The 17,678-nt window shown below is 40.7% G+C and overlaps 1 protein-coding gene across 3 annotated transcripts in view; it reads left to right on the top strand.

Moving 5' to 3' along the window:
- Positions 1–17,678, top strand: part of mRpS9 (mitochondrial ribosomal protein S9) — a 266,276-nt gene that overhangs the window by 18,903 nt on the left and 229,695 nt on the right. For all 3 annotated transcript variants that reach the window (XM_080267237.1, XM_080267238.1, XM_080267239.1), the window contains exon 2: positions 14,411–14,534. In XM_080267237.1, the coding sequence (XP_080123363.1) occupies positions 14,411–14,534 (124 nt within the window). The remainder of the gene's footprint in view (positions 1–14,410; positions 14,535–17,678) is intronic.

Consider the following 17,678-nt stretch of genomic DNA (forward strand, 5'->3'; position numbering starts at 1 on the left):
TGTTTCAACCCAACTTTCAAAGAGAAAAATTCACTTAGTTCACCATCCACACGCACTGCAGCCTTCGCACCATCGTACATACTCTTCTCAGCATTCAACAACTATCCATCTACTCCATATATTCTTACCACTTTCCACAATCCTTGTCTATCCACCCTGTCATATGCTTTCTCCAAATCCATGAAAGCCGCATACAACTTCTTTCCCTTCTCTAGAAACTTTTCCACTAAAGATCTAAGAATGAGTATCTGATCTATACAACCTCTTCCCTTCCTAAAGCCTCCCTGTTCTTCTCCAACTAATTTCTCTGTTCTTTCTCTAACTCTGTCAGTAAGTATCCTACCATACACTTTTCTTATTATACTAAGAAGACAAATGCCCCTATGATTACCACACACTTCTTTTTCCCCTTTTCCTTTGTACAAGGGAATGATTATACCTGATTTCCAATCCTCCGGGACCCTACCTTCCTCCCAGGCCAATCTGCACATCTTCCAGATCCATTCTACTACTATCTCTCCCCCATGCTTCAGCATTTCACCACACACTCTATCAATTCCTGGGGCTTTCCCCGATTTAACTTCCTTCATTGCTTCCACAACTTCTATCTTACTGATTTCTTCCTGTCTACTCACCTCCCTCCTTCTCCCAGCCATTCCCCAGCCACTTATATTCGCATTACTTCCATCCTCTATGTTCAACAATTCCTTAAAGTGTTCTCTCCATCTGCTCACTTTTTCTCCCTTCTCCACTAGTAATCTGCCATTTTTATCTTTCACTCCCCTGCTAACTTCACTTCCACCCTGTCTTACTTTTTTCACCTCTTTCCAGAACATTTTCTTTCAGTCCCTCCACTTTACACTCAAATTCCTTCCAAATTCCTCATCCACTCTCTTCTTACTCTCTCTTACTAATCTTTTCACCTCTCTCTTTCTTTCTACATATAACTCTCTCTTCCGCCTCTCAACTTCTTCCACGCCCCTGTTTCTCATCCATTCATTGTATGCTTTCTTCTTCTGTGCCACAGCCTGTCTCACCTCTTCAGTCCACCATGCTGTTTCTTGCACCACCCTCCGTCTTCTCTTTGTTCCACACACCACATCACATGCTGCACATATTTCTTATGTAAATATCCTACACACACCTTCCACGTCTCCCATCTGCTCCAATTCATATTTGCCCAATCGTTCCTCCACTTCTGTCTTATACTCTACCTTTTTCTCATCCTCTTGTAACCTTTCCACTCTCCTTGCAACTACTCCTTCCTCTCGTCTTTCTCTTCTTCTATTCCTCCAGCTTACTTGAATCCTAATTCTGGCCACCACCAAGTAGTGGTCAGAAAGTCCACTCCCTGAACCTCTATAGGCTCTTGCATCCATTACAGATCTTCGCATCCTTTCATCCACACACACATAATCAGTCATTGCCTTCCTTTCATTCAATTCACCACCCACCCTTCTCATCACTCGCCATGTATACCTGTGGATCATTTTATGCCTGAAGAGGGTATTGGCTAACACTAACCCCCTCCCAGCACAAATGTCCATTAACGCACTCCCATTCTCATCTATCTCAGCAGGCACACCTCACTCACCAACTATTCCATCCACCTTCACATTCCCAACTTTACCATTCATATCACCGATCAAAAACACTCTCTCATTCCTTCCAAACTTTTCCATGCACACTTCTACATTTGTCCAGAACTCTTCTCTCACTCTTCTAGCACGATCTTGCGTTGGCGCATACACACACACAATCGCCCACATTTGTATTCCAACTTTCAACTTTACCCACAGAATCCTTGACCCATCTGATCCATACTGTCTTATGGATTCAGGATGCTAAAAAAACACATTGCTAGGTGTGCCAGATGATTCTCTTCACATCTTTAAGAAAAATAAATTGATTTTAGAACCCTTAAAAAATTGTTCGAGGGCCGGCCAGGGGTGCACACAAATTCTGAACCCATGCCCATTGAGGGGTTAAGCTGTTATGCCATACCTGCGATTGTTTGTTTCTGATGCAGTGGAAAAAATTTACTCTGCACAGTCAAAGATGGATTTTGTTTCCCAATTTCCCAACTTTAGGTTAGGTTAGGTTTATTAACGCCTAATAACCTATGGCTCTCGAATGGCAGTTACGAAAATTTCGTACAGTGTTCTGTGACTGTTAGTGGTACAGAGGCTACCAAAAACTGGCGGTAGGTAGCAGCACCTCTTTTATGACGTATATGGGACCTGGCCAGTGGGAACTAAAGATCCAGCCCCCTCCCCGGGTGTGGGGACATCCCCCCCCCATGCCATCTCTCCACCTCCCATTGCTCCATTGGATCCTGCCTACTGTGTCCCTTCTCACCCAAGCTAACCCCCATACCCCCTCCAGATCATATTGGGTGTGTGTGGCAGACATATTCCCTCCCTTTCCCTCCCCCCTCCTGATGCCCCCCTCCTGATGCCCCCTCATGGCAGACATACCCGGTATTCCCTCCCTTTCCTCCCCCTCCTGGTGTGCCCCCGTGGCAGACATATTCCCTCCCTCCCCCCCCCCCATCCTGATGGCCCCCACCAGTGTTGACATTGATTAAATGAAATTGATTTAATCGTGTGATTGTCAGATTTTTTTTTTTATTCATGATTTTTTGTTTTATTTTTTGAATTTTTTATCTAAAAGTTAACAAAAATAAAATCTGAAGGTTTATAAAAGTTGTGTATAACTTTGTGTTGGGATTCATTTATTCAGATAAGCATTAAGTTAGCAGATTTTGGAGAATAGTGCCATTAGAAATTGCTACATTGTATGACAGAAAAAATATTTTTACATTTGTGTAACCAAGTTTTGAAATTATTTGTTCATCTGAAATAATGAGCCATAAATCACAAACCAAAGCCATAAAACTAGTTATGTTATGCATGGTCACTTAAGGCCGTGTCATAATAATATCAGCTTAAGATTTTTCTGTGTGGTAATAAAATCAGCTTTGGAATATGCTGTCTTGATTACTGGTGGCAACTCAGCCTGGAAGTGAAAAAGTTACTACATGACAGTATTGTGATACCAACTCTAACGTATGGAAGTGAAGCTTGGACGTTGTTGGAAGGACACAAGTCAAGAGTGAGAGCAGTGGAAATGAGTTATTTAAGAGGAGCCTGTGGAGTCACATGGAGAGACAGGCTGACGAATGAGGATATAAAGGAGCATTGTGGTGTGGATGTGGATGTGATAGGAAGTGTTATGAGGAACACACTGAGGTTGGTTTGGCCATGTGGAGAGGATGGAGGGTAAGAGACTGACGAGGAGAGTGTATGTGAGCGAGGTGGAGGGGGGGGAGGGAGAGGGAGACCGAGGATGAGATGGAGGGATGGGGTGGAGAGGTATATGAGAGAGAGGGATGTGAGTTGGGAGCAGGGCAGTGAAATGGTGGGGGACAGGGCGACGTGGAGGCAATTTGTTTGTGGCCACCCCGTACGAGATTGAGCCGTCTGGCAATAGATAGATAGATATAGAACTCAGCCTTAACCCGTTAACTGCAGCATTAGGTTTCGTGGTCGATCCCCCCATGCACAAAAAAATGGGATTTTTTTTTTCCCCCTCAAAAATAATTTTTTCTCTTATTATTCTAAATGAAAGAGTGCATGGAAAAGAATAAGAAAACCAAATATGAGTTCATCATTTACCTTAGTTTGGCCGTGGTATATGCTATTTATGGACATAACAGTACTGTATTCAGTATACTGCCTTTGAAATATTAGCTTTATAATAAACAGAAAAATCAAATAAATAAAGGAAAATGAATAAATAAAAAAATCATTTTTTTATTTTTTTGATTTAAAAAGAAAAATAAAAAAAATCACCAACCCTGACCCCCACACTCCCTCCACCTCCTTATTGCCCCTCATTTCTCAAGGACGTCCCCCTCTCGCGCATAACAATGAGTGACTTTTTTTTTTCATTTTTGACAGTTGATTGTGCAGTAAGCATTAGACATATGAGAGTGAAATATACATTTCCTGGTGTGCAAAATCAAGCTCTTCAAATCTGTAAGATCAAATTTAACTTTGGTGAAATTTTTTGTTTTCTCACTGTACACGTAGGGTAACAATTTTTATTTTTGACATTCTCTGACGGTCGATATTGCAGTAGCCATAAGTCACATGAAAGTGTTACATACATTTTCAGGTGTGTAAATTCAAGCTCCTGAAACCTGCAAGAAAAAATTCTACGTTGGTGAAAGTTAAAAAATCTGTCTATCTATCTGTCTATCTATCTATTGCCAGACGCCTCAATCCCGTTTGGGGTGGCCAAAAACAAATTGCCTCCAAGTCGCCCTGTCCCCTGCCATTTCACTGCCCTGCTCCCAACTCACATCCCCCTCTCTCATATACCTCTCCACCCTGTCCCTCTATCTCATCCTCGGCCTCCCCCTCCCTCTTCCCCCCTCCACCTCACTCACATACACTCTCTTCGTCAGTCTTTCACCCTCCATCCTCTCCACATGGCCAAACCACCTCAGTGTGTTCCTCATAACGCTTCCTATCACATCCACCTCCACACCACAACGCTCCTTTATATCCTCATTCGTCAGCCTGTCTCTCCACGTGACTCCACAGGCTCCTCTTAAATAACTCATTTCCACTGCTCTCACTCTTGACTTGTGTCCTTCCAACAATGTCCAAGCTTCCCTTCCGTATGTTAGAGTTGGTATCACAATACTGTCATGTAGTAACTTTTTCACTTCCATGCTCACTTCCCTGTTTCTTATCACTGCTTTCAAAGAACCAGCAACCTTTCTTCCCTGCTGTACCCTTTCAAGCACTTCACCCCCCAAACCTCCATCCTTACTCATCACACTACCCAAGTACTTAAACGTACTCACATTTTCCAATTCCTCACCATCCAACCTCGCTGTACATTCACTAACTTCACCTCTCTCAAAGAGCATCACTTTACTCTTCCCTACATTCACCTTTAGATTCCGTTTCTTACACACTCTCTCAAACTCATCCACCAAGCCTTGCAGCTCCCCTTTGTTTTCACTCAACAACACAGTATCATCTGCAAACAGCAGTACAGGGAGTTTCCAAACACTATCCTCTCTCACCAGGGCCACTCCAACATCCACTATCCTACCTTGTATCTCTTTTATTACCCCATCCATGTACAGATTGAACAACCATGGAGACATGACACATCCCTGTTTCAACCCAACTTTCAAAGAGAAAAATTCACTTAGTTCACCATCCACACGCACTGCAGCCTTCGCACCATCGTACATACTCTTCACAGCATTCAACAACTTCCCATCCACTCCGTATATTCTTAACACTTTCCACAATCCTTGTCTATCCACCCTGTCATATGCTTTCTCCAAATCCATGAAAGCCGCATACAACTTCTTTCCCTTCTCTAGAAACTTTTCCACTAAAGATCTAAGAATGAATATCTGATCTACACAACCTCTTCCCTTCCTAAAGCCTCCCTGTTCTTCTCCAACTAATTTCTCTGTTCTTTCTCTAACTCTGTCTATAAGTATCCTACCATACACTTTTCCTATTATACTAAGAAGACAAATGCCCCTATGATTACCACACACTTCTTTTTCCCCTTTTCCTTTGTACAAGGGAATAATTATACCGGACTTCCAATCCTCCGGGACTCTACCTTCCTCCCAGGCCAATCTGCACATCTTCCACATCCATTCTACTACTATCTCTCCCCGATGCTTCAGCATTTCACCACACACTCCATCAATTCCTGGGGCTTTCCCCGATTTAACTTTCTTCATTGCTTCCACAACTTCTATCCTACTGATTTCTTCCTGTCTTCTCACCTCCCTCCTTCTCCCAGCCATTCCCCAGCCACTTGTACTCACATTACTTTCATCCTGTATGTTCAACAATTCCTCAAAGTGTTCTCTCCATCTGCTCACTTTTTCTCCCTTCTCCACTAGTAATCTGCCATTTTTATCTTTCACTCCCCTGCTAACTTCACTTCCACCCTGTCTTACTCTTTTCACTTCTCACCAGAACATTTTCTTACAGTCCCTCCACTTTACACTCAAATTCCTTCCAAATTCCTCATCCACTCTCTTCTTACCCTCTCTTACTAATCTTTTCACCTCTCTCTTTATTTCCACATATAACTCTCTCTTCCACCTCTCAACTTCTTCCACGTCCCTATTTCTCATCCATTCATTGTATGCTTTCTTCTTTTGTGCCACAGCCTGTTTCACCTCTTCAGTCCACCATGCTGTTCCTTGCACCCCCCTCCGTCTTCTCTTCCTTCCACGCACCACATCACATGCTACACATATTTCTTCTGTAAATATCTTACCCACACCTTCCACGTCTCCCATCTGCTCCAATTCATATTTGCCCAATCGTTCCTCCACTTCTGTCTTATACTCTGCCTTTTTCTCATCCTCTTGTAACCTTTCCACTCTCCTTGCAACTACTCCTTCCTCTCGTCTTTCCCTTCTTCTATTCCTCCATCATACTTGCATTCTAATTCTGGCCACCACCAAGTAGTGGTCAGAAAGTCCACTCCCCCAACCTCTATACACTCTTGCATCCTTTACACATCTTCGCATCCTTTCATCCACACACACATAATCAATCATTGCCTTCCTTTCATTCAGTTCACTACCCACCCTTCTCATCACTCGCCATGTATACCTGTGGATCATTTTATGCCTGAAGAAGGTATTGGCTATCACCAACCCCCTCCCAGCACAAATGTCCACTAACGCACTCCCATTCTCATCTATCTCAGCAGGCACACCCCACTCACCAACTATTCCATCCACCTTCACATTCCCAACTTTACCATTCATATCACCAATCAAAAACACTCTCTCATTCCTTCCAAACTTTTCCATGCACACTTCCACATTTGTCCAGAACTCTTCTCTCACTCTTCTAGCATGATCTTGCGTTGGCGCATACACACACACAATCGCCCACATTTGTATTCCAACTTTCAACTTTACCCACACAATCCATGACCCAACTGATCCATACTGTCTTATGCTCCTCTTCCATCTTTTACTCACAACTATACATACTCCTTCCTTTGCCCTCTCATTCTCACCTACTCCTGCACATATACCCCATCCATACTCCCATTCTCTCACACTTTCTCCTCTCCATTTTGTTTCAGTTATTCCACATACATCCACTTTCGCACCCTCAAGCACCTGGACAATCTCTCTCTCTTTCACCTCATCATTCGCTCCTCTTACATTCCATGTACCCATTACTAAGTCCTTTGTCCGGTCCTGGGTCGTCATCGTTTGGTCAGTCCTTGTCCGAGGCTTCTTGTTTGTTTTTTTAGTTTGTTGTTTTCCGGGGAGGGGCACTAACCCTCCTCCAACCCTTTTAGTCGCCTTTTCCAACAAGCAGGGTTACTGGGGGAGTATTCTTGAAAACCCCCCTACCCCCAGGGGGGTATAAGCCGAAAGTGATCTTGGGCTGGATCCCGGGAGCTCAGTAACGAAACCTAGTTACCTACTCCTGTTGGCTGTTGAAGTATTATTTTAGAAGTTGCCACTATGCAGCTTAGGAATATTACCACCATAAACGCATAATGTTTTACCTAAGAATGATAATGAACCCCCATAACCCCATTTGGAAATTGATATTTACGGAGATAATGAATTTAATTATAATTTCCCCAAAAACCATACCTTGGATCTTCACTCGACCAGTCTCTGTAAAAAATGCGTGCGTTCGTACGTGTGTTTCTCTTTCCTTCGACTGTGCATGTGTCTGCTAGGTCTGTTTCATCCACTCAAACGCATATTTTAGGTCACATGAGGGTATTCTGCCAATCAATTTTAAGCTCGGTCTTTGATTCCTTCTGGGTGGAAAATTCAAATTTTCCTCGCCATGGCTTCCGAAGAAGAAAGACTTGGCTGTGCCGTGGGTGTAATATTGATTATTTATGCATTATTAAGCATTTCCAGTCGGTGGTTACTGATGCGATTTGAGTGATTTTTGCCCTCGTTTTCTATCGAAAGTGCATCATTTCAGCTCCTCATCCAGTCAAAGTTTATGACTGGAAAAGAGGTAAAATATTTCTGACAAAAATGAAGGTCATCAAATCTTGTCAAAAACTACCAAAAAATATACTGCACAACGTGGACCATCGTATCTCTAAGGTACGCATTCCACTGCAGCAGGTTAGGTTAGGTTAGGGTTAGTAGGTTGGTTAGGTTAGGTTGGTTAGGTTTGGTTAGATCAGGTCTGTTTGGTTAGGTTATCCAGTTGTGCAGTATAGTTTTCTGGTGGTTTTTGATGCAATTTGAGTGATTTTTGCCTTTGTTTTCTGTCGGTTAGGTTAGGTTAGTTCTGTTTGGTTAGGTTAACTGGTTGTGCAGTATATTTTTCTGGTGGTTTTTGATGCAAATGGAGCGATATTTTACTTAGTTTTCTGTCGAAAATGCTTCATTTCACCTCCTCATCCAGTCAAAGTTCATGTTTGGAAAAGAGGCAAAATGAAGCATTTCCGACAAAAATGAAGGTCAAAATCACTCAAATCTCGTCAAAAACTACAAGAAAAATATACTGCACATCCTGGGGGGTGTATTGGCAACTTGTAAAAATTTACCAAATTGAACCCTTTTTGCGGATCTGAGGATAGGGGGGCTGGAAGATTTGTGGTCTTTAGGGGTTAAATTATTAGGTAATTAAACTAGGTTAGGTTAGGTTTAGTTAAACACATGGACAGTCCCTTCCGCCAGTACGCTGACAAATCAAACGAGTTGTCACAACCAAAGAGCCAAAAACAACGGGGAAACAGATTTAGCAAGAAACATTTATTTATGGGTACCAATGCATTACAGTATCAGTGGTTCATAGGTTGTGGAAATACCTGTAAATGTCATTTTCAGGAAGGCATAAACAATCAGCGAATTTCAAGAATTAGCGAGGGGGTTTGGAACATAATCCTCGCTAATTTGGAGGAGTTACTGTAATGTCTAAGGATCTTTCTTTTGTATTTTTAATACTCTAACTTCATGTGGATGAGTACCAGAGTGAATGTCAGTAGGGTGTTTTTTGGAGGGTTTGGGTGGGACTTGAGGTGAAAAGGGCAATTTTGGAAAATGTCCAGTCTAGGTTAAGCCCTTTATAATGGAAACACGTGGAACGTATACTGTGGAAAAGTATACCATGGCATATGGCCAGTCTACATTACCCGTGTTAAAGGAGGGAGCACTGTAGTGCATATCGTTAAAAAACTGCAGAGCACTTGGCTTGTCTGTAAATCATGCACTTGAGGCATGACAAGCATTCATCATGTCAGTGCCTGTACATCATATGCTTCAACCATGTCGGGACGTATGTCCTATTATCTTGAAACATCCCAGAAATGGAAACATACCTCTCTGTTCCCGTACATAGTATACTGTCCAAACTGTACTGTATATAGTCATATCATCACCCTCATGAAGAAACTGCCTAAGTCATTTTTTCTACTTTTTGGGAAGTCGAAAAAAACCTGTCTCATTTTCTTAACTTTCAATGACTTAGGCAAAAATTTGAGGCACATTTTAGACCACTCACACCCTAGACCTGGCAAAGGCAGCTATACCAATAGGTGCACCACATGATGAAGAATTGATTTAGGCAAAAATCCAGAAATCACCGAAAAATGGCTTAGGCAGTTTCTTTATGAGGGTGACGATATGCTTCCATAAGCAAAATACTGCAAGTGTGAAATTTCCCTCCCTCACAAAATTTTTAATTTTTTATAATACAGGAGGCCCCACTTTACAAATGGGTTACAGTCCTGAAAAACATTTGCTAATCAACATTTCGTTGTGCGAACCCATTATAATATGGGTTCAATGAAGTTTGGTTCCAGGGCCCTGATTTTTTCCCTCATCCACCCATATTAACACCTTTTTTTCTCAGTCTGAATCAATATTTGTGTATTTCATGACTCCATTGGAGGGTCATGAGCTCGGGTGGTCCTTTTAGCCTGCAGAGATGATGTATTTTCCCCTGCCTTATAGCCTTCACTGGTTTAAAAATTGTAGAGGCCATTGATGGGGCCAGGCCATGGTGTCGAGCTGTGTTGTTCGTCATGTCACCACTCTCATGCCTCAATATTTTATCTAATTTCATCTCAAGAGTAAGGCTCTTCCTGGCAGACTTGGCTACTTGTTTGCCGGGGCTTGTAGCAGGGCGTTTGGGCAACATGATGACAAAATAAATGTTGCACGTGTGGCGGTGATTTGGAGAAAGCATATGACAGGGTGGACAGACAAGGATTATGGAAAGTATTAAGAATATATGGACTAGATGCGAAGTTGTTGAATGCTATGAAGAGTATGTATGAGGGTGCTAAGGCTGCAGTGCATGTCGATAGTGAACTGAGTGAGTTTTTCTATTTGAAGATTGGTTTGAAACAGGGATGTGTCATGTCTCCATGGTTGTTCAATCTGTATGTGGATGGGGTTATAAAAGAGATACAAGGTAGGGCAGTGGATGTTGGAGTGGCCCTAATGAGAGAGGGCAGTGTTTGGAAACTCCCTGTACTGTTGTTTGCAGATGATACTGTGTTGTTAAGTGAAGACGAAGGGGAGCTGCAAGGCTTCGTGGATGAGTTTGGGAGAGTATGTAAGAAATGGAATCTAAAGGTGAATGTAGGGAAGAGTACAGTTATGGTCTTTGAGAGAGGTGAAGCCATTGAATGTACAGTGAGGTTGGATGAGGAGGATATGGAAAATGTGAGTAGATTTAAGTACTTGGGTAGTGTGATGAGTAAGGGTGAAGTGCTTGAAAGGGTACAACAAGGAAGAAAGGTTGCTGGTTCCTTGAAGGCGGTGATAAGAAACAGGGAAGTGAGCGTGGAAGTGAAAAAGTTTTTACATAACAGTATTGTGATACCAACTCTAGCATATGGAAGTGAAGCTTGGATGTTGTTGGAAGGACACAAGTCAAGAGTGAGAGCAGTGGAAATTTGGGAAGAGCCTGTGGAGTCATATGGAGAGACAGACTGACAAATGAGGAAGTAAAGGAGCATTGTGATGTGGATGCAGATATGATATGAAGCATTAGGAGAAATATATTGAGGTGGTTTGGCCATGTGGAGAGGATGAAGAGTGAGAGACTGACAAGGAGAGTGTATGTGAGTGAGGTGGAGGGGGAGAGAGGGAGGAGAAGGCCAAGGATGAGGTGGAGGGACGGAGTGGAGAGGTATATGAGAGACAGGGGTATGAGTTGGGAGCAAGGCAGTAAAATGGCAGGGGACAGGGTGACTTGGAGGCTGTTTGTTTGTGGCCACCCTGTATGGGATTAAGGTGTCTGGCAATAGATAGATAGATAGATAGACATATTGTGTGTTTTATTAGTTCATAGTACATTTTTCTAATTATTTGCAACAATTTTAGCAATGCATGAGATGTTTAGGTAGCAATAATAATGATATACCATCATTGGAAATTTTATCTCTGTTTTGTTTAGATTTTACTGGCAAGGAACAGTCATTTCTTGAATTTTTGATAAATCTTAATGAACCACAGGATGGGTTTAGGAGGCTAAAAACCTCAGTGGCAGGTGCACCAGACACTTATCTTCAATTCCAGAAGAAAAAATAATCGATTTTCAAAATTCGAAAAAATGACCCTGGGGCTGGTCTGAGGGAAAGGGGTAACTGCAGTAAACTTGCAATTATATGTCGTCACTATCCAGTGCAGTGTCCGGTGCTGCTGGCTTGACTCTATTAAAGCAATATCCAGCAGAATTATGCAACACCCGGCACCGAAACAGGACATAACCGGCAGTTCTATGCAACATCTAGAGTTGAGGTGTATAAGCTGGCTCGTAAGTGGTAATCAGAAGGCAGCTAACTCTGAAACAAACACAATCTTAAATGTAGCAGACCAAATTTTTTTCTCATTCTTTATGCTTTTCCTGCCCCTGTAGAACCTTCTCACCCTAAACACCACTTTATGAAATACCACAAACTTACTTTGAGAAAAGAGTGTGGCAGTACTAAGTACAATACTGTAGAAATAATGGATGTAGTCTCCTCCCATGACTGGGCCTGTCAAATCTTTATTTATTTTTATTTTTTTTTACCATTTCCACTATTTGCTCATGTAGAAATTTCACTTCCAGGAAAGACGTTCAGTGCTTACCAAAGTGTTCTTTATGCTTAGAAAATCCAGATATAGGAAAACTTATGCTGAAATATGCCTGTTAACTGGAAGTCCTTTTTTTTTTTTTTTTTTCAAGGAGTGGCAGACTCTACCATTGTTATTTCAGTGGTAGAATGCTAATGATTTTCTCTGGTTTGTTTGTTCATTTGCTCATCCTAACTCAGTGTGGTCCCACCTGAAACAGTGCTTCCTCAGATATGCACCCGTGAGATCTGTGTGGTTAGTTGTGAAATATGTGAAAATAATACTGTAAATGTTTCATATGTGTATTCCTTAGATGATGCATATAGCATGAGGTAAGAGATTCTACTGTCTGTTCTTCAATAGGCAGTAGATAGGTATTTACCACAGTTTCCTTTATGTCTCAGTGGGGGCTGAGTATTTCATATGGTAAGCATTGAAAAGGGGCCTGGAATACATCCCTCCCCCATTTCTTAATATTTTTGGGGGGGAGATTGCTCTGATATAGAATGATATAGCTAAGCTGATCTCATGGTTACCAGTATGACTCTCAAGTGTATATGGGGGTATTCCTGTACTGAGTAGTACTGTACTTTGATGTAAGACCAATACACTACAGTACAGAGAGATGATGATGCCTCAGCCTCTCTGTTGATGCTAAGTATTTGAGTCATTGTCCATCCCTTGACTTTCCCTCCGTCACCTTTGAGTATTGTACCTCAACCAGCCCATCTGTCAACTTTGAGTACTGTACCTCAACCTGCCTGCAAAGAAAGAGCAGAGAGAGAGAAAAAAATTGTTTTTTATAAGGTCAAAAAACAAGTTTTCACTCATAGCAGTTGAATATATAATATTGACTGTGCTTGAGGTACCGTAAGTTAGTCCTGCCTCCTCTTCCTCCTTATGTTGCACTGAATGAGTCTAGACACACACAAGAATTAGTGATGGTGAGTGCATTCAAGTACTTGGGTAGTGTGATGAGTAAGGATGGAAGTTTAGAGGGTGAAGTGCTTGGAAGGGTACAACAAGGAAGAAGGGTTGCTGGTTCCTTGAAAGCAGTGATAAGAAACAGGGAAGTGAGCATGGAAGTGAAAAAGTTACTACATGACAGGATTGTGATACCAACTTTAACGTATGGAAGTGAAGCTTTGATGGTGAGTGCATTCAAGTACTTGGGTAGTGTGATGAGTAAGGATGGAAGTTTAGAGGGTGAAGTGCTTGAAAGGGTACAACAAGGAAGAAGGGTTGCTGGTTCCTTGAAAGCAGTGATAAGAAACAGGGAAGTGAGCATGGAAGTGAAAAAGTTACTACATGACAGGATTGTGATACCAACTTTAACGTATGGAAGTGAAGCTTGGACGTTGTTGGAGGGACGGAAGTCAAGAGAGCTGTGGAAATGAATTATTTGAGAGGAGCATGTGGAGTCACATGGAGAGACAGGTTGACAAATAAGAAAGTGAAGGATCGTTGTGGTGTGGATGTGGATGTGATAGAAAGTGTTAGGAGAAACACATTGAGGTGGTTTGGCCATATGGAGAGGATGGAGAGTGAGAGACTAATGAGGAGAGTGTATGTGAGTGAGGTGGAGGGGGGGAGAGGGAGGGGGAGGCCAAGGATGAGGTGGAGGAATGAAGTGGAGAGGTATATGAGAGAAGGGATGTGAGCTGGGAGCAGGGCAGTGAAATGGCAGGGGACAGGGCGACATTGAGGCGATTTGTTTGTGGCCACCTCTTATGGGATTAAGGCATCTGGCAATAGATAGATAGATAGATAAACTGTTAACATACCATGCTGGAGTAGGCTCCTGATACATTTTCCAGATTAAGCAAAAGAAGTGCATCATGGATCACTCACTTTACAGGAATGGAGAGTGATTGCTGTGACTTGTTGTGAGGGTTTTAAGCAGAGACAAGAAGCAGTGCACTGTCTTCTCAGCTCTGAGCCTTGAATGATTCATCTTGTCACTACTGAAAATGCTGATGTCATGTTAGAAGATGATTGAAGGCTGAAAACCATATCCTTAGGTACATTTGAATTCACATGCTTCAGACATATATGGTATTTTGGCACTGGAAGAGCTTGTTTAGTAAAATACAGTACTGTACAGTTATATTGTATATTATTTTTATTTATTTTTAGCAGGGGGGGAAGTGATGGACTGTTCATGTTTATGCAGCACAGTACTGTATTTTAACTGCATTTCTGAAATAATCAGAGTAGCTGCAGTGTATTTATTGGTAAAGTACAGGTCACTCATTATAAGATATCACTTTTTTATTACAGTCAAAATGTTGGAGCAGTACCATAGCTGCAACACCACCTGAGACTAAGGAGTTGAGGAGTAGTAATGAAACAGTCAAGCTCAGCAAGGCCATGAAAGCATATCAAGAGCGAGCTCAACAACATGGTAAGAGGACTAGCATTAATGCAAAGAAAATTTAGCTGTCAGTAACTACAGACATGACTACCATAATCCCTTAAGGGGAGTGGACGGTTGTTACATAGGAAGGTACATTTGTTTTTCTTATATTTGTCTGAATTTTTTGTTTTGTTACTTTATATAAGCAATAACATCCCCAAGTTTTGAGTAAATTTGGTCAGTTACCGTAAAACACCGTAACTTCGGACAGCGCCCAAACTTCAGACATTTTGCGAAAAAATGTAATAATTGAAGTTTACTGGAAAAGAGTGCGATATTTGCAAAAAATAATGATATGGGTAGGTACGGTAATCTTTAAAGATTATTATGTATAAGTCCTATTAAACTAGCTTGAATATGTGTGGGTGAAAAAAAGTTAATGAATCAAATGGAAAAAAAATCGACAATTTCTAACCCTGCAAAACTTTGTTCACACAGAACAGTCTCATTTGTAAGAATGTGATTAGTAGAATTATGTGGAAAAGTGTTGTAAGTACTAGGCAGTAAACTGTTTTAAAATATATACATGCATAATCTTGCTATGAATGTTTTAATGAATATCTCTGTATTTTTCAGAAAAAATTCCTAAATTTGGACAGACAAATTACTGGAAAAATACAGACTATAGGTGTGTGTGTGTGTGTGTGTGTGTGTGTGTGTGTGTGTGTGTGTGTGTTTTACAAGCACAGGCCTATTAGGAAAGTGTGTGTGTGTGTGTGTGTGTGTGTGTGTTTTACAAGCACAGGCCTATTAGGAAAGTGTGTGTGTGTGTGTGTGTGTGTGTGTGTGTTTGTGTGTGGTGTGTTTTTATGTATGTATGCATGTATGTGTGTGTGTGTGTTTAAGACCAAAGTGTGTAGCTCGTGTGTCTGTTGATTTGTGTGCATGTTAGTGGGTGTGTGGGTGTCATCAGAACCAGTAAGAAGTGTTTAACATCATATTATTTCAGTATGCATTTGTTGAGTCAGTGAGGTAGCTACTTGATAATTACGTGAAGTTTTGTTTAGGAAAAAGAAGTCAGTTCCCCTTACAGTTTGGAATGTATGCAATGCATTTTTATATATTTTTTTCATCTGAAAAAGAGTCTGAAGAGTTCTTAGTTATATTTATGGCCAGAATACCTCACTACAATGTGATATGATGCATCTTAATGTGATCTCAAGTTATGAGCTCAAAAAAGAAGATATTTTTGGATATTTCTCTTTATATTTGTATAACTTGGGCCACGAGTGCACAATATTTTTTTTGAGATTTTTTAAAAAACTTCTAAAGTGTCCGAAGTTTGGACAGTGTGTCCAGGGATAGGTGCTATTAACCTTTCTCATGTTTAAAGGGCAAATACTTGGATGTCCAAGGTTTGGAAGAGCTGTCGGAAGTTAGGAAATTTGTTCCTAACTTCGGACACTTGAAAATGAAAAATAAACACACGAGTTTAGCGTGGCTAATTTTTTTTATTATATGGACTCAGTAGGTACTGTCCCTGGCTACCACAGGACACCAACTGGAATAAAACTGCACCATGTTACACAGAGTTATTCATTAAAACACATGAAAAATGTCCGAAGTTAGGGTGTTTTATGGTAGTTTTTACAGAAAAAAAATAATACAGTATATGCGTCACCTCCACATCACCCTGTCCCCTGCCATTTCACTGCCCTCCTTCCAACTCACACCCCCCTCTTTCATATACCTCTCCTCTCAGGGTTGGAAAAAATCACTGACTTTTTAAATTTAATTTTTTTTTTTTTTTTTTTTAATTTAAATCATTTTTTTTTTGTATTTAAATCAGATTTTTTTTAAATCTGTATTTTTTTTTTCCCAACCTTGTTTGTGCCTTTGGGAATTCTGTCAGAAGGGTACAATACTGGGTCTTTTTTTCCTCCCACTTGCTGCAGTGTGTCCATTAGGCATGATTATATATCACTGTTCCAATAAACAGACTTACAAAATTGAAAATAATAAATGTGAATGGGAAGTGGGAGTAAGGCAGTGCACCACAGGCCAGCACTTCTTGGTATGGGGAAGGTTACTTGCACCCAAGGTAGGAAAAAATGGCATATATATATATATATATATATATATATATATATATATATATATAAAAAATATACTCTATATATATATATATCGAAAAAATAGAGTATATATATATATATATATATATATATATATATATATATATATAAAACATATACTGTATATATATATATATATATATATATATATATATCCACCCATTCAATGTAGTGCTGCTCTCGGGTGTCTACCCTGTCCACTCCTCCATCTTTCTTTCCTTCCATCTTCTTCTATCTTTCTTTCCTTCATTCTTTCCTCATCCTTCTGCCTATGGGTGACTTTACACTCCCTCTTCTGTCTTTCATTCTTTCATTCTTTCCTCTTTCTTCTGCAAATGGGTGACTCTAGACTGAGTGACAAGCCAAATGATTTCCTGTACACCAGGAAACTATTTACTATGCTGGATGGTAACCATATAACCAAATTTTGGTGCCTGGTGGTTTAGTGGGTAATTATTGTGCTCCCGTCGGGTTGAGCCGGTGAAGGTTTATATCCAAGGGGTGGTTGGGATTTATTGCTCACGTAATGCCACTCAGGGATGAGTGAGGTTGGTCACTCTCATCTTAAATGTCAGGACCATCTGCCTAGCCCCGGGCTCCTACGCTCCTCATGGGGCAACGTAGGATTGGATGATGGATATATATACAGTAAATATATTTCAATCTAATATTTTATTTAAATTGATTGTTTTACTTAATTGGATTTTTTTTTTTTTTTTTTTTTTTGTACTAAGCCTTTACCAATGTTAAATGAAATCATATTTTGGTATTGTACATTTATTACCCAAAAGTTGCTATGCAACTTGAAAAGACATGGTGCATTAAAGGCTTTCTTAAATGGAGCACTTATTATTATCAAAGAGCCTTCTTTCCTTTGTTTTTTAATATTTCCCTAGTAACAAAAGGCAATCACTCGTGCCTGACTTGATCAAGATCAGTACAGGAAGAGTACAGGCCAAGCAGCCTTGATGCATCTGTACAATACACATCATCACATTTTGTCGTCTTCATTTTTACTGTTTATATTAAAAAAAGCAGTTTTGATTTAAATCATGAT

The sequence above is a fragment of the Coenobita brevimanus genome, chromosome 23 (assembly GCF_032717465.1).
Source record: "Coenobita brevimanus isolate Jiangsu-jjx chromosome 23, ASM3271746v2, whole genome shotgun sequence".
In the NCBI taxonomy this organism is placed as follows: domain Eukaryota; kingdom Metazoa; phylum Arthropoda; class Malacostraca; order Decapoda; family Coenobitidae; genus Coenobita; species Coenobita brevimanus.